The 23,331-nt window shown below is 38.3% G+C and overlaps 1 protein-coding gene across 3 annotated transcripts in view; it reads left to right on the forward strand.

Annotated features, from left to right (window-relative positions):
• PDZRN4 (PDZ domain containing ring finger 4) overlaps positions 1–23,331 on the forward strand; it is a 413,884-nt gene that overhangs the window by 254,481 nt on the left and 136,072 nt on the right. Inside the window, exon 1 of one of the 3 annotated variants that reach the window (XM_009180529.4) lies at positions 20,354–22,620. The exons of the other annotated variants lie outside the window; for them this stretch is intronic. Within the exon in view, the coding sequence (XP_009178793.2) occupies positions 22,552–22,620 (69 nt within the window). The 5' untranslated portion in view covers positions 20,354–22,551. Of the gene's footprint in view, positions 1–20,353; positions 22,621–23,331 lie in introns of those variants that run through there. 3 annotated transcript variants of the gene reach the window in all.

Consider the following 23,331-nt stretch of genomic DNA (forward strand, 5'->3'; position numbering starts at 1 on the left):
GACAATGCTAATAGTTTAGGAGTCGTATATGATGATGTTCTTCCTTAATTTAGCCACTATTTTAGTTTCACATTTCTCATTCAATCATCCATCAATACTTACTGAATTTCTGTTGTGCACCAGGCAATATTCAAGATGCTGGGAACGCAAAGATGATGCTTGTACTCCAAGATGTCACAGTACAGCAGGCCACTAAAGATACAATGTCAGAACTCCTATTATAGCAATAATTACAAAGTAGTGAGAAAGTATAGCAAGGAGGCACTTGATTCTGCTTCAGAAAGAAGAGAAAAGTTCACAGAACTGGTGAAGTTTGCGTTCTCAGATAGGTGATGGTATTCAAGGTAGAGGAAATAATATGATCAGAAGTGCATGAGAATATTGTAGAATGGCAAGACTATACAGTGTATGTTGGTTAAATAGAATTGAACTGTAAGGGAGGGGCACATTGTGTGGGTCTCAGGATTTCACCACACTTTCACATATATATATATACACATACACAAACAGCCTAACATGTTAACTCACTTGATAGTCATATAACACAAACCCCAATTCATTAATTTTCTTATTATTTATCCTTGTAACAAATAGTAGTCTTTGCCTTACATATGCAACATACCACTTGTGTAATTACAGGTTTGTATATTTTTATAAAAATACTGAACATTAAATGCAAAGTAGAATTTATGCAGTTCTAATAGGATTATTTTTTCCTGCTTCTATAAGCATATTTCTGCCGCAGATTATCATTTATTTGAATTTATAACTGACATTGACAAACAACAAAAGTATATTGATGTTGCATGTATTCACTTTTTAAAAATACTAACATGCTTTAAAATCTAAACTGAAAAACTTGGAAACATTGTTTTCTTTCTACGGAACATTAATTGAAAGTCATCCTAAATGAATCATTGTTATCAATTCTGCTGGTGCATTATCTGAAAAGCATAACTGGAAGAAATGTATTGTGATATACATTTTCAAACACTAACAAAGGCATTCCGGTTTACATCAAAACAAGGAAGTAGTAGGAGGTAGTACCTACAGATACCGACTTTAAAAACGGCCCTAAAATAATTTTATTCCTAGTTTAAAAAGAAAATCTGAACTTAAAAAAAAGTGTGATCATGTTGTATGCAAATCTAAAAGCAAGCTTGATCTCTCTAAATAGTCATGACTTTGTCCTATTTTAAATGGTTAAATGGGAGAATCTGTGAGAGCCACTATATTTTGCCTGTGGCTACTTTTCTACCCTGAAATTTCAGAGTTTGCTGTTATGTAAAACCAAGAAATTTTCCTGCAGTCCTCCTTGGAGGACAGCTCTGATGTATGAAGGAAGTGTTGATCTATTGCCATTTCCCTGAGCACATTCAGCAGCAGCCAAGGGAAAAGGGTTTGGCTGGAGAAGAATCGTTGGGTGACCAATGTAGGGTGTAGGTGTCAGCTGGGGGGTAACTGCTGTCTCAGATCAGCATCTAGCTGACAACCCGTAGCCTGAGAACTAGTCAAATGTGACAAATCTCCCCTTGCAATTGGATAAGATGCCCTGCTTGGCTTCTCGTAGCCAGAAGAAGAAAAGCAGATTTCAGATTAAGGCTATGTAACTCCATTCAGAGATAAAGTAGGATTTTCCTATGCTAATTTGTATTATTTTCCATAGGAAATGAGAATGAAAGAGAAATCCTTTGTTATATGGACTTTAGCAATAACCCTGTATTAGGAGCCTTTCTTTTCTTCTGGGCTTCTTGTCTTGAATACCTGTTTCATATCTGATGTTTTGGTTTTACGCCTGTTTACAAAGTATGATGGCTTCTGTGAGGGTCACCATAAAGCTGGTTGGACAACAAAGCACTTGCTGTCAAATCGTGTGCTGTAATCCTGTTAAGTACCTGTACAATAGTGTAACAGCTGGTGCAGGCTGCTGTTGGTGTGTTAGTGTGCTATGTTGAGACTTGGGATCCTTGCAGATAATGAGCTGGGTTGGCTTAGAACAGACCCAAGTACCCCTTAGACAGCTTGTCCAGTAACTATACACTAGCCAATCTTGGGAGAGAGACTCATCAAATAACATTAATTTTCTTCTCTACCAGACGGTAAGGTAACCAAAGCCAGGTTGGTTGTGGTGCCTTGGGATTTTTACCTAATGGTCTTCTGGAAAGCAGGTGCATTGGCAGGGATTGTAAGCTTCTGAAAACCCAACTAGTATTACAGAGTAAACCTTTGCCGTTATGGTGGGTTTACAGGAATGGGGTACATTAGTGTTAGATCATTACAAAGCATTTTGCTGACTACTGCAGAATTGATGGCATTTGTATGGCTCTCGGTTAATGACTGTCAAGAAATAAGAGTCTATATCAGTTCAAATTGTAATTTTAAATTAAACTAGCCAGCTGTCAGATGCATCCAGCACAGGCAGACTCCTTATTGGTAATATTTGGTGCTTCCCTTACATCCATCAGGTTATAAGATCATTGCTTGGAACTGCAATTGTTTTGCATATGCTTGATGTAAATTTTATCACGACAAAAGCAAAGCAAGTTGTCACTTCTAAGAGGCAGTTTCCATGTCCTTGAAGGAAACGTGATTTTCTTCAGCATCAGAGTAACTGAAATTTTTGCTATTTATTGACTACCTGATTTATTTCTTTTTGTTTTAATTTAAGCTTAAGAAAACTATAACCTCACTTCCTGCATTACTGAGTGCAACGACATCTGAAGTGAGTTCATTCGAATCTCTGTTCTTCCCACGCTGCTAAATTGTCCATATCTTTACTCAGAATCATCTTCTGCCTAAGAAAAGAAAATGCCAGGAACACAAAGTACTTCAATCAGTACCTACATATTGCCTTTACTGTGCCTTTCCTCCTATCCATTCTCCCCTTTTCTAGATTTGTACTCTGTCTCCCTTCAGCATCTTCAGGCTTTTCTTTCTTGAACTCATCCCTATTAGCAAACAAGCAAACCAATCCTTCCTTTGATCCTACTGTCTCCTAGAATTATCACTTTAGATCTCTCTTCTTGCCATTACAAACTTCTTGAAAGACTGGTCTTCGTCCGCTGCCTCCACTTCATTACTTGTCCCATTCCTCATTCAACTCTGTGTAGCCCTCTGCCTTACTCTTAAGCAGCTCTCTCAAAAATGACTGATGCATTCCAATCAGTAAACCCACCTCTCCCCACATAGCTCACCTGCCTGGACTTCTCAGTCTCTCTTGACCCTACTGACAATTCCCCCTGTTTGAAATTGTATCTCTGCAGATTTGCAACTCCCTTAACTCTTGTCTTTATTCTCTTGACCCTTCATCTTTTGATTTATTTTAAAATCTAGGGATATCCAAAAGCTCAGTTCTTGACCTTTTTTTTTTTTTCCTTCTATCTTTTTCTTTTTTTTTTTTAGTTTATTTTTTATTATTATTATACTTTAAGTTCTAGGGTACATGTGCATAACGTGCAGGTTTGTTACATATGTATACTTGTGCCATGTTGCTGTGCTGCACCTATCAACTCGTCAGCACCCATCAACTCGTCATTTACATCAGGTATAACTCCCAATGCAATCCCTCCCCCCTACCCCTCCCCATGATAGGCCCCGGTGTGTGATGTCCCCCTTCCCGAGTCCAAGTGATCTCATTGTTTAGTTCCCACCTATGAGTGAGAACATGCGGTGTTTGGTTTTCTGTTCTTGTGATAGTTTGCTAAGAATGATGGTTTCCAGCTGCATCCATGTCCCTACAAAGGACACAAACTCATCCTTTTTTATGGCTGCATAGTATTCCATGGTGTATATGTGCCACATTTTCTTAATCCAGTCTGTCACTGATGGACATTTGGGTTGATTCCAAGTCTTTGCTATTGTGAATAGTGCCACAATAAACATACGCATGCATGTGTCTTTATAGCAGCATGATTTATAATCCTTTGGGTATATACCCAGTAATGGGATGGCTGGGTCATATGGTACATCCTGGTTCTAGATCCTTGAGGAATCGCCATACTGTTTTCCATAATGGTTGAACTAGTTTACAATCCCACCAACAGTGTAAAAATGTTCCTATTTCTCCACATCCTCTCCAGCACCTGTGGTTTCCTGACTTTTTAATGATCGCCATTCTAACTGGTGTAAGATGGTATCTCATTGTGGTTTTGATTTGCATTTCTCTGATGGCCAGTGATGATGAGCATTTTTTCATGTGTCTGTTGGCTGTATGAATGTCTTCTTTTGAGAAATGTCTGTTCATATCGTTTGCCCACTTTTTGATGGGGTTGTTTGTTTTTTTCTTGTAAATTTGTTGGAGTTCTTTGTAGGTTCTGGATATTAGCCCTTTGTCAGATGAGTAGATTGCAAAAATGTTCTCCCATTCTGTAGGTTGCCTGTTCACTCTGATGGTAGTTTCTTTTGCTGTGCAGAAGCTTTTTAGTTTAATTAGATCCCATTTGTCAATTTTGGCTTTTGCTGCCGTTGCTTTTGGTGTTTTAGACATGAAGTCTTTGCCCATGCCTATGTCCTGAATGGTACTACCTAGTGGCCATACTGCCCAAGGTTATTTATAGATTCAATGCCATCCCCATCAAGCTACCAATGAGTTTCTTCACAGAATTGGAAAAAAACTGCTTTAAAGTTCATATAGAACCAAAAAAGAGCCCGCATCTCCAAGACAATCCTAAGTCAAAAGAACAAGGCTGGAGGCATCACGCTACCTGACTTCAAACTGTACTACAAGGCTACAGTAACCAAAACAGCATGGTACTGGTACCAAAACAGAGATATAGACCAATGGAACAGAACAGAGTCCTCAGAAATAATACCACACATCTACAGCCATCTGATCTTTGACAAACCTGAGAGAAACAAGAAATGGGGAAAGAATTCCCTATTTAATAAATCGTGCTGGGAAAATTGGCTAGCCATAAGTAGAAAGCTGAAACTGGGCCGGGCGCGGTGGCTCAAGCCTGTAATCCCAGCACTTTGGGAGGCCGAGACAGGCGGATCACGAGGTCAGCAGATCCAGACCATCCTGGCTAACCCAGTGAAACCCCGTCTCTACTAAAAAATACAAAAAAAAAACTAGCCGGGCGAGGTGGCGGGCGCCTGTAGTCCCAGCTACTCGGGAGGCTGAGGCAGGAGAATGGTGTAAACCCGGGAGGCGGAGCTTGCAGTGAGCTGAGATCCAGCCACTGCACTCTAGCCTGGGCGACAGAGCGAGACTCCGTCTCAAAAAAAAAAAAAAAAAAAAAAGCTGAAACTGGATCCTTTCCTTACTCCTTATACGAAAATTAATTCAAGATGGATTAGAGACTTAAATGTTAGACCTAATACTATCTTTTTCTTTGAATGCCCAACTCATTGCCTCAGTTTTAAATACATATTAGTGATCGTCACATCCATATCATTATCTTTGACATCTCTATTCAAAATTTCAACTCCATGAAGAACATCTTTGTTCTGAGAAGCACCTCAGTCTCATCATACTCAACTCCAATCTGTTATATTCGCTATTCACAGTACGTTTTCCTCCTGACTTCCTTGTTTTTATCGATGATGTAGCCTTTAACCCAGACACGCAGTCTTGCAAATACACTCACCGTTGATTTCTTCCTATCACTTGCCAATCATTTGGCAAAATCTCTTGTTCCTACCTCTGTAGCATTTCTCTCATTTACTGCATATACCTCTTTTCAATTCCCTGTTCCAGATTGTTTACACAGTATTGTAAAACATCATTACTTTTTATAATTCCTAATGTTATTAGACTACTATTTGTTTCTTTTTTTTTTTTTTTTTCTTTTGAGACAGAATCTTGCTCTGTCGCCCAGGCTGGAGTGCAATGGCATGATCTCAGCTCACTGCAACCTCTGTCTTCCAGGTTCAAGCAATTCCCCTGCCTCAGCCTCCTGAGTAGCCGGGATTACCCACCACCACACCCAGATAATTTTTGTATCTTAAGTAGAGATGGGGCTTCACCATGTTGGGCAGGCTGGTCTCAGACTCCTGACCTCAGACAATCCACCTGCCTTGGCCTCCCAAAATGCTGGGATTACAGGCATGAGCCACCATGCCAAGCCTATTTGTATCTTTTTGTTTAGCACTCTTGGAATGATAAAATAAATGTTGGCACTCTCTTACACAGAAACCTTTAGTAGCTCTTCATTACCCACTACAGAAAGAACAAATACAGACCCTCAAAACTGTTCACCTCATAGTCAAGTTCATCTCTCCTGAGGGATTAAATAAGTGCTACCCCTTTAATGTTCCCATTATTTCTTAAGTATGTAACTTGTTTCTTCACTATTTCTTCTACTAATACTTTTTCTTTCCCAGCCCCTCCATTTCTGCCCGCTAAATATATCCCACCTTATGATATTTTTTCTGAAAAATAGTAAAGCATTACCAACAATAAAATACATGTACAGGTATCATATATTTATAAGTAAACAATATATAAAACATCTCTTGACCAGCTAATACCCCACAGTGATTAGTATGCTGGAGCTCTACTGATAATTCTGTTTTGATGATTTATTTATTTATTTATTTAATTATTTAATATGAGCAGAGTACCCACATGTATTAATAAATACTTGTTGAATAAATAGATGAATTTAACCAATTGTTTTTAGTTAGAGTCTCCTGGCTCATTATCTTGGTATTTCTTGGGCCTGACAGAGTTATCAATTTTGCTTTCATTTGTAATTTTATTCTCACTGATTTGTACACCATATCATGTGCTATACCTAGGGAAATAGTTAAATGAATTTATGATTAGAGCAGAAAAATAAGTCCATGCACACATAACTTATCTTCATATTGCTAACTAATATTAGAAGAGAGTAGTGTGTATCTGTTCATTATATGGTAGAAATTGTGGAATATATCATCAGTCAAATGAGCTGTGTGTCACAGGTACTGATCAGATTATCTGGCCCTTCAGTGACTTTGTATTGGTTATCATTATTACAGTAAAACTCCATTAGAAAATGATATGTCCGTTTTCACACTGCTATAAAGATACTCCCTGAGATTGGGTAATTTATGAAGGAACACGATTTCCACATGACTGGGGAAGCCTCAGGAGACTTACAATCATGTTGGAAGGTGAAGGGGGAGCAAGAACCTTCTTCACATGGTGACAGGAGAGAGAGAGAGCAGATGAGGGTGAATGTGCCACACTTTAAAACCTTCAAATCTCCTAAGAACTCACTCACTGTCAGAACAGCATGGGGGAAATGGCCCCCATGATCCAATCACCTTCCACCAGCTCCCTACCTCTACACATGGGGATTGCAATTCAAGATGACATTTGGGTGGGGACACAGAGCCAAACCATATCAAAAGCCATGACTAATGTCCCAAATGTTATAAATATATACATACACATTAGTCGTGTGTGTGTGTGTGTGTGTGTACACACATGTGCGCACACAATGGAAATTTCTTTTTTCACTATGACATTTATCCAAGACACTTGCAAGATGATTAGCCAAACTTCTACCCTCCAGTATCTTCCTTCCTTTTACATATACTGATTCTGGTTTTACATGGGTCTTACCTTCTGGTATACTCTGTTCAACAACTCCTCTTTGTTGGTTAAAAATTGGTAACATAGAATCAACTCTGGTTTTTGTTTCTTGATTGTTGATTTTTTTGTACTCATCAGGAGTAATTTAAGTTAGATAAATCTGTTTTTTATTACCCTTTAAGTTCTGGGGTACATGTGCAGAACATGCAAGTTTGTTACATGGGTATACACGTGCCGTGGTGGTTTGCTGCACCTATCAACCCGTCATCTACGTTAGGTAATTCTCCTAATGCCATCCCTCCCCTAGTCCCCCACCCCCTGACAGGCCCCGGTGTGTGAAGTTCCCCTCCCTGTGTCCGTGTATTCTCACTGTTCAACTCCCACTTATGAGTGAGAACGTGAGGTGTTTGGTTTTCTGTTCTTGTGTTAGTTTTCTGAGAATGATGGTTTCCAGCTCCATCCATGTCCCTGCAAAGGACATTAACTCATCATTTTTTATGGCTGCATATATCTTTAACCTTCATTCTACTAGGATAGTTTTCCCCAAATTTTGCTGCATCTCTAAAATCCCATACCTTTAACCTTTTATGCATCACATTGTCCTGCAACAGGCATACTACCAAAAAAAGTGTTCCCCAACTTCTGGTGTTAATTCCATATCCCTGAGTCTTTCCCCAAAACAGAAGTTTTCTGTTTATTTTGCCATTGGACTCCTACTCCCAGTGGTTAAAAAGTTGATGTGAACTTGCCATCCTTTGCCATTATGATTTAGAACAGTTAGTGATTGTAACTCTTCCAAATAATTCAGAAAGAGATAAGACTATGGGGAGCTGGGATAGGAAAAGATAGTTAATATATGGGGAACAATCATTTCAGGTAATCAATCCTATCAGTAGCACCATGAGGAAGAAGCTGCTAACTCTATCTCACAAATGGAGAACCAGACTCAGAGTTAAACATGGTCTTGTAGTTCATGTTGTAGAGTTGGAATTTAAGCCCATGACTATTGTATTCCAAAGTTCATATGACTCCGTTACTCTTGCCATGTTGGGAAGTACCTCATGTTTTGGAAATGCCTGTTCTCTAAAAATTAATAATTGCTATCCATTCTGTGTCTGGTTTCCTGCAAGTCTTACTCTGGTCTGTGAAAAAAATATTTATTGCTTGATGAGGAATTAGCTTAAACTACTTATGCAATATTTGTTTGCTATGCAGTTGCCATCTTAAGCCAGTTAAAATGCAAACTGCCTCTGAGAGTTAATATTTCTGAAATGGGCAGTGATTTTGCTTCAAGGGATCTTTAGTTCTATATGACACACCATGCATATACTTAGTTTGATTATATAAAGTTTTCCTTATGTTGGATTTGTTCTCCCTCCATTGCAAACAAATATTGCTTATGTGTATGGATAAACACATGACCTGATGAAAATTTGGATGGTGTGTAGAGAAACTTAACAATTTGTATACTGACATTAGTGAATGATCATTCAATCATGCTAGATAATGTTGCTGTATGTCGTTACACAAAATTGGTCTCTAGAAGCTATTATGACCTGTTGCTTAGTTCAATGGGTTGAGTTTTTTCATGCTAACTATAATTTAAATATGTTTGTTTAATACATGAACTCAGAAGTGTTTACTTTGAGTCTTAGTCATGATAAGCTATGCTGGGGCAACAAATAGTCCTCAAATCCTTAGTAGTTTAATGAAGAAAAGGTTAATTTTTCCTTCATAAAGGGTTACATGCAAGTCAGGAGGCGCCTCTGAGTGAGTTTCCTCCAGATGGTGAGTCAGGGGTCTAGGCTATTTCCACTGTGTGACTTTGTTACATTGGTGGCTTTTGCTTACAGGCCTGGAGTGAGTGGAGAGAGAGACTGAGAGCAGCAGATGTAAGAGGCCAGGCCTGATGATGCTCTTGCACTTCTGCCCATATCTGGTTGACCACAGCTTGTCATATCACCCCACTTAGATACAAAGACATTGGCAAACACTATCTTCTGGGGCTGGGAAAAGAAAATAGGTCAGTTGATATATCACAAAGACCCTGACACAATTAGGAAGATGGCATGGATCAAAACTACATTCACAACATATGATTAAAAACTAAAATACTTTCAGTAACAGGCTTTTTGATAGATTAAAAGAGAAAAATAAAACGATCAATTTTAAATAAATTATTATATCAAGCAATGTCAATGATTCCATTGATTTGTTTTTAAAACTTAAAACATTAGGTTGGTACACGAAAACACACACTCAAACAAAATTTAAAATGAAAGGCCTAAAAATAAAGTTAACTTTCTAACATGAGTGAGGAAACAAGCTGGTAGGAAGGTCACTTAGAAGCTGGGCACTATCTGGTATAGAAGTTGGAAGTATAGCCAAGGAGTAAGAGGAAAGCTCAGCCCTTCCTACACACTGGGGCAGAGAAAATTCAAATATATTGACCCAGGAAAGAATCCAATGGCCCAGGAACAACTGGACAATCTTTTCTTACAAGTAATGTTCTGTTATATGTCATATGGTGTTCCTGTACAGAATTTCCACACCAATGCATAAAGGAGAGGTCTTTAAACATAATCGTGTTTTTCTCCAAGCATCTGTGAGAATAAGACACCAAATCTAAGGACAACGGTCTCCTGTGCTGTAAAATAAAGCCAGAAAAAAAATATGTCCACATTCACACTTGAGTCAGAGGATTCACTTTTCATTCAACTTAAGCAAACAACTGGAAAGCATTTCATTAGGAGTTACGCAAATACCGTGTAGTTGATCTAATTCAGTCAATAGCAATTGCGGATTTTTAATGGGTCTTCTTTAACCTACTAAAGCCTATCAAAATACAGTGGGTTCAGTATTAATGAGATGATTTCCCATAATGCACAATTTATCAAACAAAAATATAAATCCATCCACTTTTCTAAAATATATGATTTCTCTTTTGATTTCCAGTATCTCTAGACACCAAGTTCAACCTATCTGGGGCTTAGTTGCTTATGGTTGAAATCTGTTTCATGAGGAGCAGAAAGTAGTGATGATAAAGCACTTAGGGCATTTGAGATGGAAACTGTAGTTTCAGCTTAGAATTCTTAAAATTGTTTTTGTTTTTAAATCCATCAATGTATAATCCTTCTTAGTTAAGCTGAGGTGGACCCTGAAATCTAATAACTAAATCCACTGGGAAAGGACAGATCCCATTACCCAGTAAACAGCATTTAATTCTCTTTGCCTGTCACCAACAGCTGGGCCAATCGCTATCCCACCAGTAGATGGTGGCGGGGCAGGTGGCTTCTTCATGCCCAACCCATAGCTGATCCTAGAAGCTAAATCCCAGCCTGTCCCACATGTCTAGTAAGAATTTACTCACCTTTACATCCCGTGGGTAGGACATGTCTGGTAAACTGCACAAGGAAACAATGACTGATTCATTGTTTACCACAGACTCTACCACAGACTCTTCATTCATGGCACACAGGACTGAAGACACTATGCTAAATGAAGTGGGTCTTCATGGGAAGAGTATATCTTATTGAAAAAGGCAGGAGCTTAGGATCAAACCTATTTGAATTTAAATGCCAGCTTCTCCATTCAATTAACAGTGTGACTTTGATCAAATTGCACAATATTTTGATCCTGAGTTTTTAAATGTGAAAATGACTGCACATATCTCATAGAATTTTTGTGAGATATAAAACACTTTAGACAAAATAGTTGTTTCTTAAATGTTAGTTTCCTTTTCAAATTAGTAACAGATCCAATAATCTTCATAATCACAAAAGCTAGCATATCAGAAATTATAATGATGTGAGGCATTCAAGAATTTGTCTAATTTAATACCTTACGTGTAGACTTAGAAGAGAGAAATGGATGCACACAAATGAGTTTTCTGTGGGACGTGTAAAAATGCATATTCCCAGGCCCACCTCAGATTTGCTATGAATAACTCAGAAGCCCTAGGAATCGAGCTTGTGCACTTGCAACTTGAAAAACTTCCTAGCTGATTCCTACACACACCCCTAGTTAAGTGCCATGGATCTAGAAGCCAGCACAATGTGTGGTGAATAGGAAGTTCTCAGCAAACATTTGCAGAACTTGGATGGTCCATGTCTTGGCCCAGTTTCTACCTCCCATAACCATATAGCTGCTTTCTGCTTCTCCCTGGCTGCCAGTCACTATGACACCAACCATTTTTATCTTAAAGGAATTCAACTGCCCCTGGAGAAAAATTGATGTTTCAGAGTATCCATCTAGACATTTGCCAAAATGCAGACAAAAGAATAATATGGCTGCCTGTTTTTTGGAATATTTTCACAATACTAGAATTTAGACACTTTGGCAAGGCTATATTATAAGCTATAACATATTAACTAATATTTATTGAACACGTACCTGCAGCAGGCACTGGGTAAAGTTCATGTTCCTAAAACCCCTTTGTGGTAGGTGCTGTGAATATCCTTATTTCACAGTGAGGAACTGAGGCATTTCAGCACACCTCAACGTGTAACTTGTTCAAGTTTATACGACAAGTTTTCTAGAGCGAGGCTCAAACATACTTCTAGATTACTTCAAAGTCTAAAAAGCATCTGAATACACGCTCATTCTGATGATAATGGAGTCCTGGGCCACAATGCATATGCAATTAAACATTCTATATTATCAATTTCACAGAAATTAAGGGATATTAGCGTGTTGATTTTTTAGTGCTAATGTTTTAGACAACCATATGAGGACCATTTTCATGATGGAAAAAAGTGGGAATTGAATGATTTAGGTCTGAAAATGCAAGGAACACAACAGATAAGGGATTTTCTAGGATGCTGAAGGTAGAGAAAACTTCAGGTCCTGACCACCTGGCACAGGCCTGTAATCCCAGCAATTTGGAAGGCCGGTGGGCAGATCACCTGAGGTCAGGAGTTCCAGACCCGCCTGGCCAACATGGGGAAACCCCATCTCTACTAAAAATACAAAAATTAGCTGGGTGTGGTGGCAGGTGCTTGTAATCTCAGCTACTTAGGAGGCTGAGGCAGGAGAATCACTTGAACCTGGGAGGCGGAGGTTGTGGTGAGCCGAGATCACGCCATTGCACTCCATCCTGGGTGACAGAGCGAGACCCATGTCAAAAACAACAACAACAAAACAAAACAAAACTCATCTCTTTACTTCCTATCCCCCTACCTGTCTTACATTTTTTGATTTATCTGTACTTGGTTATATATATGTATGCAGATAAGCAGGCAGGGAATAAAGCAGACAGGAAAGCACATTCCAGGCTATAGAATATCTAAGAAGGATGATCTAGTTACTCCCTGTTATACCACCCTGTGTTAATTTCCTGTGTTGACCCTGTGATTGTCTGGAAATGTTATATAATCATAGTTTGTGTTTACTTATGCTTTCTTCTCACAATAAAGTTTGCTCCATGAGATCTGGGACCTTTATATATCTTCACTACCATTATAATGACTGAATAGATGAGCAGAATCCAATGTTGAGAGAGGAATGAACATGTATTATGGTACCAGACAGAATTGTCCACCCTCTAAAAAGAGAAATATACCAAAAAGGCCGTCATGTTAGCAGAGTTGTAACCTTCACTCTTAAAGCAGAAATTTGTGTTTTGTGTTCTCTTTTTTGTACATGCATGTGCGTGTGCACGTGTATATGTATGTGAGTATGACAGCAAGAGTGAGCAAGAGTGAGAGGGGTTGCAACCAGGGAATCAGGGACAAGATGGCCTTATAAATGTGTGGGTATAGGCAGAGAAGAGCAAGAAATCAACAGCTTGCTCCTCACACCATTAGAAACCCCAGATACTCATGAGCGAATGCAGGACCCTGGCTGAGAGAAGATGATATTCTGAATCTAGGAAAGTGGCATAGGACAGGAGGAAATGAAGGAAGGAGAGACTGTGCAGTTCAGATTGACAGGGCCTTGTCACTAGGTGTAGGGAGAGGGAAGAGCCAGGGCAAATGCTCAAACCTCAAACTTGAGCACCTGGGAATAGTCGGGCCATTCTGTGATATGGAGAACGTGTAGAGAAGCAGTTATGGGGGGAGAGAACCTTGAGTTAAGTTTTGGTAAGTAGAAGTTAATACGTTTTGAATAGTCCCAATGGAAATGTTAGTAGTCAATGAATCGATGGGTCTGAAATTAAGAGGGAAATTAAGTCTGGAGATTTATATTTAGAGTCATCAGTAAATCTCTACCTTTACTTTTCTTAAAACCTCCAAATTTACCTGCCTTAAGTAGCTGTTGACTATTCCTTAAAATGGAGATGTAAAATGACTTGCCCTAATGTCAGCCCATATATTGCCTACCATAATAATTACCAAGAAGCAAAAATATTCTACAGTTGTCAGTACATAGTCAATGCAGCAAAACCCCATCACCAGTGGAGTGGAATAAGATTGTGAAATTGGTTAGGTTTTATTCAATCTATTTTATGTAGCCATGCTTGAGGACACAACATGGAACCTGCAAGTTAATTTTAGACTACGATTCTGGTCCTCGGGGAAATCCTTACGTCTCACTGTGCTGTGAACATCACCAGAATTCCTTCTTCTGGCCCTCTAGGAATTTGTCGTAATGATGACTGTATCTGAGTGACAGGCAATGGAAAGTACTGGTTAAGTAGTAGATGCAGATTGTTGGGTTTGAATCCTGGCTCCCTCATTTACTACTCATGTGACCTATTTACTGCCCATGCAAAGAGGAGACATTAATAGTGCACATCTCAGAGTGTTAATGTGGGAATTAAATACAATTAATACCACATAGCGCTGGAAATGGCATACAAAATGTACTGAATTAGTGTTAGCTCTTATTTTTTAAAATGTCTAGGTATTATCACTATGCTGTACTCATAGTACTATTCAATAAATACAGTTGAATGAAAGTTTGTACTGAGATTCACTAGACCACTTTTGTAGAACTAAAAATAGTGATAGTAGCATTCAGTGGAAACCCTACATAATACCTGTGATGTTGCTGAATGGTGTGACATTATCCAAACATGGTACCTTGGCCTCTATATTATCAAATAAAGAAAGCTAACTTTATACTGGGCTAGATTAGTAGTCGTGAATAGACCTCAAAGAAATATCACTGGACTCCCTGTTTTACGATTGCATGAAATCTTGCTTCGGATGCCATTATTGGTTTCTAGTACACTTATGTCTGCCTTATTTACACATTGTGCATTAAAAGAAATAAATAGGCCAGGAGCAGTGGCTCACACCTATAATCCCAGCACTTTGGGAGGCCAAGGTGGGTGGATCATGAGATCAAGAGATCGAGGCCACCCTGGCCAACATGGTGAAACCCCCGTCTCTACTAAAAATACAAAAATTAGCTGGGTGTGGTAGTGTGTGCCTGTAGTCCCAGCTACTTGGGAGGTTTAGGCAGGAGAATCACTTGAATCTGGGAGGCAGAGGTTGCAGTGAGCCGAGATCATGCCACTTCACTCCAGCCTGGTACAGAGTGAGACTCCAAAAAAAAAAAAAAAAAAGAGAGAGAGAGAGAGAGAGAAAGAAAGATGAATAAAGAAAGAGAAGAAAGAAAGAAAGAGAGACAGGACATCATAATTATTACTCTGCATGTATTACATTCTTTACATGGAAAAAAATAGGGGTGTGTTTGTGTGTGTGTGTGTGCGCACATCACATTTACGCAATGAGTACTTCTGTGCAACTATTTCTGTTATATAAAGAACTAGGAAACAAAAAGCCTTTTAGAAGTTGTTGAATGACTAGCACAGTGTACAACGGCAAACAAGGTGGACAGAATTATAAAATTTCAAACAATGTAATAGAGATTTAACAGGACAAAAATTATAAAGATAAATTATGTATTAGTCTGTTTTCACATTGCTGTAAAGAAATACTTGAGACTGGGTAATTTATAAAGAAAAGAGGTTGAATTGGCTCACAGTTCTGCAGGCTATACAGGAGCCATAGAGGCTTCTGCTTCTGTGGAGGCTGCAGGGAACTTTCAATCATGACTGAAAGCAAAGGGGGAACGAGGCATCTCATATGGCGAGAGCTGGAGCAAGATGGGAGTGGTGCCACCACTTGTGTTTAAAAGCTTGTGTTTAAAAGCTACGTGCTTTTTAATGGTGGTAAGCCATTCATGAAGGATCTGCCCCCACGATCTAATCACCTCCCACTAGGCCCCACCTCCAACACTGGGCATTACAATTTGACATGAGATTTGGGTGGGGACACAGATCCAAACCGTATCAACTTGGAAACTGAAAATGAAGGTCATCATTATCATTATACTTAGTCCTGTGATTACTAATGGCCAACAAGGATTTGGCACATATGTACTTGACACATACTATCATCACAGCAAATTCATCTCTTGCAATAACTATATAGTAGGTGCTATTATTATCCCTGTTTTAGAGATGAGAAACCAAGAAACACAGAAGATTGAGAAAATAATAATGACTTGTCCCACGTTACATCAATAGAGATCAGGGAAACTGAGACTTGACCCAGGGCACACTGACTCCAGAACTCACACTTAACCAGCACACCAATAGGGCAGAATACTACATAGTTCATGAATCCTGTCTCAGGTTTGTTACCTTATTTCGTCTTCAGAGTCAGCCTGTAGAGTAAGTATTATCTCAGAGCTTGTAAGTTGTACAAGCCCATACAGGTGACAGTGACAAGGTTCAGATGAGAAACCTAGTCCTCTTCTTTGAAATCGCATGCCCTTTCTTTCCACTGGAGTCTAGTCTAATAATGTTTGTGACAACTCTTGGGAGTTCATAAGTTGGTGAGGCACTCTTCATTCTGCAAGCAATGACTGTAAATGCAAATTGAAGATGTTCAACTAGTGAACACAGTGCGGAAAGGATGCTTGCTTACACATTGATCTCTTGAGCTATAACCAAGGAGGGGATGACGCATGGGAACTATTAGCAGACACATCTTTCTAAATTCATGCTGTTAGTTAATGTTGCACAGTGCTGTTAAAAATAAAACTAGGTTAGAGTCAGAAGACAATAGTTCTAGGTTTTGCAGCATTAGAAATCTCAACATCTAATGATTTCTGTATTAATAAATAAAGGATAATATCTGACATATTTACCTCAGAGATATAGTGAAAATTAAATGAGATGATATACAACTACACAAATCTGGCATTCATATACCACCAGACATATGATAAATACACAGTAAATATTTTTGAAATAAATAAGTGAATAATTTGCTGATATGTAGAGCAGAATGTCAATTTAAATGTACAGATAGTATATACACATAAATACACAGCTGACAAAGCACATTTGAATCATACAGTGCTCATTTATATACCTGTCACAGATGTTTTTCTTTCATAGACTTTCAAATTTATGTTTATGGATTTGAATCAAATTAAAAATGGTTTATGCTGTTTATGCTCATGGCCTTTCAGTCTTTTAACTTAATATTCTTGAATATTAAGAATGTTCTTTAATATTCTTGAAGCAATCCTATGGGGGAAAATGTCATATAGCAATTAGTCCTTGCTAATGTGTATTACAAACATAAATTTATGTCACTTTGCCCAACTCAGATATGCTTTCACCTCCCAATTACACTCATTAATTCAATATATGTTTATTAAAGGCACAGAATGTGAAAGGTACAATGCTAGGAGTTTTGGGGGCTCAAAGATCCATTAAATGTTAATGGTGCTCTTACATGTCTTATAGTCCAATAAGAGAGGTAAAGCATGCATCTAAAAATGATGTGAAGGAGAAGTAATTTGTGCCTTCAAATAGGTAAGGATAAAATGCACCAAGAATTCAGAAGTTGAAGAAGTTACTGCTAGCTGATGAGAACAAGGAAGAAGGAGCCTTAAAACTGGACAATGGTGTGGATGGTTTAATTTGTGGGGTTTCCAAAAAATAAGCAGGATGAGGTAACATCGGGAGTACAGGTAGGGAGATGTAGACGTGTATACAGCAGTTCAGCTTTGCTGGATTCTGAAAACAGAATCATGTATTCAAATGACCGGTTTGTGCAGAACTAAGGAATTCCAGATTTGAAACTTTCAGTGCCAAAACCAACAAAGTCCCAGGCACATGAAGATAAGCTGGTCATCCTAGTATGTGTTCAGGTACATCTCCTAATTACTGATTACTGTGGGACATTAGCTGATTAAAGATATTTACCTGTGACATTCAAAAATTTTCAGCAATTTAATACATAAAGTTTACATTTTTAACCACAAGCCACTCCCCTTATTTTAAGGTACGTCTGTCTTTGAACATTTATTCTCTTTTATTTTCTTTAATTTCAGCACTTTCAAGGGCTATCCTCCATTTCCTCAATCATCAAATAAAGACACGTTAGCGTAGCTCTAGCTTCCTCTGCAAGAGAGACAGCTCAGGATGTTAGAGATTGAATTCCACCACAGAATTTGTCATCGGAAAACTGAGTTCAGATTTCTTTACCCAGGTTGACCTTCTGCAAGTCACAGTGTCTTTGGGCCTCAGGTTCTTTGTCTTTATGATTATGTATAAGGTATTTAACTGCAGAAAATGTTAGGCAGCTACATGTCTACTAATATTCAAAAGCACATAAGTATCTCCTGAAACGAAGTCAGGATTGGGACTAGAAAAGAAATTTGTAAGCCACATGCCAAGGTAGGTGGCAGGCAGAGTTGGAAGGTCTGCACGTGACAGGGGCAAGGGTAAAGAGAGGGTAATCAACCGGAGTTACGTACAGAACTTACACACTGGCACAGGAAAAGAACACTGGCGTCATTGCAAAAGGCATAAGCAAGCCATCATCTGAAATGTATGACAGCAGTCACAGGCTCAATGGGCTTGGTGATTCAGAGTGGGCTCAGTTGGGTTTTCTATTCCTCTCTTGGTAAGGGGCACAATTATGTACTACATTGGCGGCCAGGGATGAGACATAGGCACAGCCTCTTTTGTCAATTAGTCTTTTTTAAGTCTTATTGTTAAATATAGCAAAAATATGGAAAACACCAATAACAAATGTCAGTTTAATGAATCTTAGTGTGACCACCTAGGAAAACTACTGCCCCTGTCAGGAGTTAGAACTTTGCTGGCCATGATGAAACTTTCTGGTGTCCCTTCCTAAAGAGTAACCACCATCCCGAATTTTTTGGTAATTATTTTCCTACTTCTATTTAGAATTTTATCAACCAAATGATATATATATGTGAAAATATAGAGTAATGAGAGTAATGACTTTTTATTGTTATTAAAATCTTTTTAAATCTATAGACTTCCTCTTCATCTTCTCTTTTTCTCTCTGAAACTGGAATACGTACCTGTCTATGTAGTGTTGCTCACAGTCTGAATTTAACTGATTGCATCGCCATGGTGTAGCTTAATATGCTCCTCTGTCCCCTGCATTCGCTGACATTTGCTCACATTTGGAAAGGCTAATTTAAGGGCTGTGCAATTTTTCTGTCTCAGGTGGCATATAATGTACACTTATCTCGTGTGCATGTGTGAGTGTGTTGTGCTAGACACCATTTATTCACAGTACTTACATCCTTGAATGAATTAAGGACTGTTGGCATGACAGTCTATCATTTATTCTTCAATTATTAGTCAGAATAATTCTATAAAGAGAAACTCCCTCTCATCTACTCTTTAGCTACTCCATAGTACAGTTTATACAGAAAAAGCAAGAAAAATGTTGGATTTCTTCTTTTCACTTGCCAGTTTAGCCTGTTATACGTCAGTCTAGATCTTGACAAATGTGTCCTATTTTGAATGCCAATGCATTTGTGTGGAGTAAACTCACACAAATTAAAGGCATTTAAAATAAGTAACTATATCTTGAAATACACATACGACATATGTTTTTACATTTTGATGAGTTTATTTTCTAAGGATACTTGGAAAGATAGTCCTTCATTCCCTACTTATTTTTTATCCCATATTATCATTGCCCAAGACAAATAATATCCGCTCTATTTGCATTTTCAGGGCAGTGTTCAAATGAATGTTTTTGTCCCTGTTTACTTCAAACTTTATGCTCCAATGCAAGATTTAGCCACTTAGTTATTGGAAAACTTAACCCTCATAGTCTAATGAAATTTAGAGAACTCTGGAATTATGAATCTCCCTTTTCCAAGTCACTCTTCAGTTCTATAGGATGAGTCCATTAGAAGCAGAAGGTGGAATCTCTCCAGGGTAAATGGGCCAAGGGCAGCATTTGATAAATGACTGAAAAAGCTGCTCTTGCTTCCTGAGATAGAAACACAAGAAGAGGGACTAAGAATGAATAAAGGAAACAGCCAGGAGGAGCTGCTGAAGGATGAGCTGCTATTTGAACTTGCTTACTTTCCTAGAATATTCATTCTTTACTTTTTGATGAGTAAGAAAATATTTTTAAAGCTATGATTGTTTAATTGTTCTTTAAATGCAAACTGCATTTAAAGAGAAGAAAGTTCCAATAAGAAACAGCTTTGATACTTAAATTTCTTACTTAGCTTTCAAAACCTATCACACAAGAGAGTTTTATCAGTGGAGAAAGCAAACATTTTCATTGATAGAAGGGTGAGCCATCCTTGCCTTACTGCACTCTAATTCCTTGATCTGACTTTTTAAAAAATGCAGAGTATGGGCTGGGTGCGTTGGCTCATGCCTGTAATCCCAGCACTTTGGGAGGCCGAAGCAGGCAGATCACGAGGTCAGGAGATCGAGATCATCCTGGCTGACACAGTGAAACCCCGTCTCTACTAAAAATAGAAAAATTAGCCAGGCATGGTGGCACATGCCTGTAATCCCAGCTATTCAGGAGGCTCAGGCAGGAGAATCGCTTGAACCTGGGAGGCAGAGTTTCCAGTGAGCCGAAATTTCTCCACTGCACTCCATCCTGGGCCACAGAGCAAGACTCTGTCTCAAAAAATAAAATAAAATACAGAGTATGAACATCTGAGAATCAATAATTCTTTCACAACTCAGCAATGTAGAATCCTTCAAAGAAATAGTCAATGTTTGCTTTGAGGGTGTGAACTCCAGCATGAAAATACTTCATGGGAAGTGATATAGAGGCTTAGAGAAATTAAAACTTTCAAAAGTATCAGACATGTATGTTTTACAGCTGCACCTGAGAAGGAGATTGCTTATGTTCGTGGCCACCATTAATTTTTATAAAGTCCACCTCAAATACCTTTTTGAAAACATTCTTTCCATAGAGGAATCAAGTCCTAACATTAATATCTCCTACAAGTGGTTTCTAATTTGCCAGAGGTCCTGGAGAACTTTTTTCACACACACTGTTACCAATTATGATGCCACTTTCACGTAGGTCTCTCAGCTTGGCTTCTGTCCAGGCCGTTAGGTGAAATTAGGCCCAGAAAATCGGATTATTACATCCCAAGGGAAACAACTGATAAGCAGCAGATGATTGTTCATCTCCTTGCTACTTGCTGGTGTTGAGGTGTTGCTAGTTGCAAAGCCAATTTGTTAACAATTAGTGCTCATTAGAATCATTTCCTGTTATCGATTCTAAACATGTGACAAAGCACTTTTAGGAAATTGGACCCCCAAAAGTAACTATACCTCAGTGATGAGCAATTAAAAATCTCGAGATGCAGTGTAATTCCTAACCAGAGTCATCAGTTTCCAAGTAATTATTTTTGCTTTGGAACCCACCTGCTATCCTGTCCAGTTTAGAGATGTGCTGGAACAGGGACATACTTCTTAATTAGCAGAGGTTGTGGATAAGTCAGTGTGGGAACAAAAGGAATTTTCTTTTATTATCTGCTTTAGCTGTTTGTAGTATAGCTTTAAGGGACAAAAACTGCCAGCTTGCAATACAACACATGTATTTGCAAGAGTGTGAAATTAAATGCATTACTTCTGTTATCTAAACATCTAAGCTTAGTTTTTAAGTCTCTGTTCACCTTTGATCACAATGAACTCTAAATATAGAATCATAAATGGAGTCATTGTGCATTACATTCAAGTTTAAATATTGCCAGTATCAGCTTTCTAAAATATTATATATGACCTTAATAAAATTAGCATAAATACTATAGGCATTTGAAATTTTTCTTAGAAAAGGCATTGTGTTGATCTACTTTTTGAATATAGATCTACATGCGTTATATGCTACAAATATATACTCAATAGATGGGCCTTCATTATCTAATTAAAATATTAATTATCTGTACAACTATCAACTGCTAATACTTGGCCAAATATTCTTTAGAATTAAGAGAATATCCCTGATTTCCTCCTTTGTAAGTAATGGTCTTTACATATGAACTATTCAGTTATTTTTGTAGTATCAGAATAAAAACTCAATGATACCCCTCTGCCTTCTCTTCCTTTTCCATATCACCCACTAAATTTTCCTTTGCTTCTGTGTTTATTTTATAAATGTAAAGAATTATCCCTACTCATTTTCCCCTAGGTTTAATAATGCTAAAAATATTTCTTCTTGTTGCAGAGCATGGAGATGTAAACTATGTATATTTCTGTTTCTGAATTTCTTATTCCCATATTAAAAGCTTATATCAATGGAGAAATTAAGTGTATGTTTTTTTTTAATGCCCTATGTGGAACCCCTCTATCCTTAATAAACAGAGATGGTATTGACACAAATGAATTTTGTTTAACCACACTACATTTGCTTCTTAATTAGTGAATATTCATCTGTCATCAGCAGCAGCTATGACACCCCTCCCTGCTAACATGTTCTGTCATAAATAATCAATGAGGCACTATTAATATTCATGAGCTGGAATCTGTGTAGTCATGTGCACTGATGCAGAGACGGGGGAGTGTTGCCATGAACTGACTGGAAACTCTGTGTGTGTATCCGTGAGTACAAGATACTTAGGGAAAGCGAAGAAGAGCATGCTGCTACACACCACTCTGGCTTACGCTTCCAGCTAACAGCGGTTTGTCTGTGTTTCTGGACTGAAGTGACTGATGAAAAACAGTAGTCAAGTCTGGAGGGTGATTCCCTTTCAGTTCACTTGCCTTTCAGTTCTGGGGAAATTAGAAGATTTGCTCTCTCTCTCTGCTTCTTAGAATGGGCTGCAATTTGTGCACTTTTCAGAAAAGAGAGGAACACTACAAACTGCTGTATGAAGTTTCCCAGGTGAGTGCAGGGTCTGATACCAGCAACTAAGAGCCAGGCTTTGTGTTTTGTCTGTAAGATGGTAAATGAATTCTGGCTAGCTTTATTTTTTCTTTCAGTACATTTCAGAATTGAGGGCAGACTTGCTGGTTTGGGGCTTTTTATTTTGGTTTTGGGTGGCAGTTTTCAGCTTCCTTGCCACTCCCCCTTCAGATGACTTCCTGTGGGATTCTTTTTAACATTTTGTGTATCTACTGCCAAGATGTCAGTCACATAACAGGAGTAGCATTGAGATCCATGTCTGTAATATTTTGAGATACCTCTTTCATTTTGGAATACTGTTGACATTTGAAAATCAATTGTATCATTGTCTGCATAAATATTGGGGTTTAATAAGTCTATGATCTCTGTTATTTTCAATAGACAGGAGAAGTTTCCTGCCAAATCTTGTTAGCCAGAGGAAATTATTGGATGAATTGAGAATTTGTGCTTTGGTTTAAGAGGAAGACCTAGCAATTTTGTATTACATGGGAAAAAAAATATATGCTCTGTCCCGACTGAAAAAGAAGATAAAGAAATTCTCTTACCACTTGTTCTTAGCTCCTTTTTATAAGGTTTTTGTTTGTTTAGCACTAGAAATTAGTTTTGAGAGCTTATGAAAACAACTGTAGGTGACCTAGAAAAAAGTGTATAAATTTAGATGTCTCTTTTATGTGTATCCGAGGGCTTTTT

The sequence above is a fragment of the Papio anubis genome, chromosome 9, assembly GCF_008728515.1.
Source record: "Papio anubis isolate 15944 chromosome 9, Panubis1.0, whole genome shotgun sequence".
Lineage (NCBI taxonomy): Eukaryota > Metazoa > Chordata > Mammalia > Primates > Cercopithecidae > Papio > Papio anubis.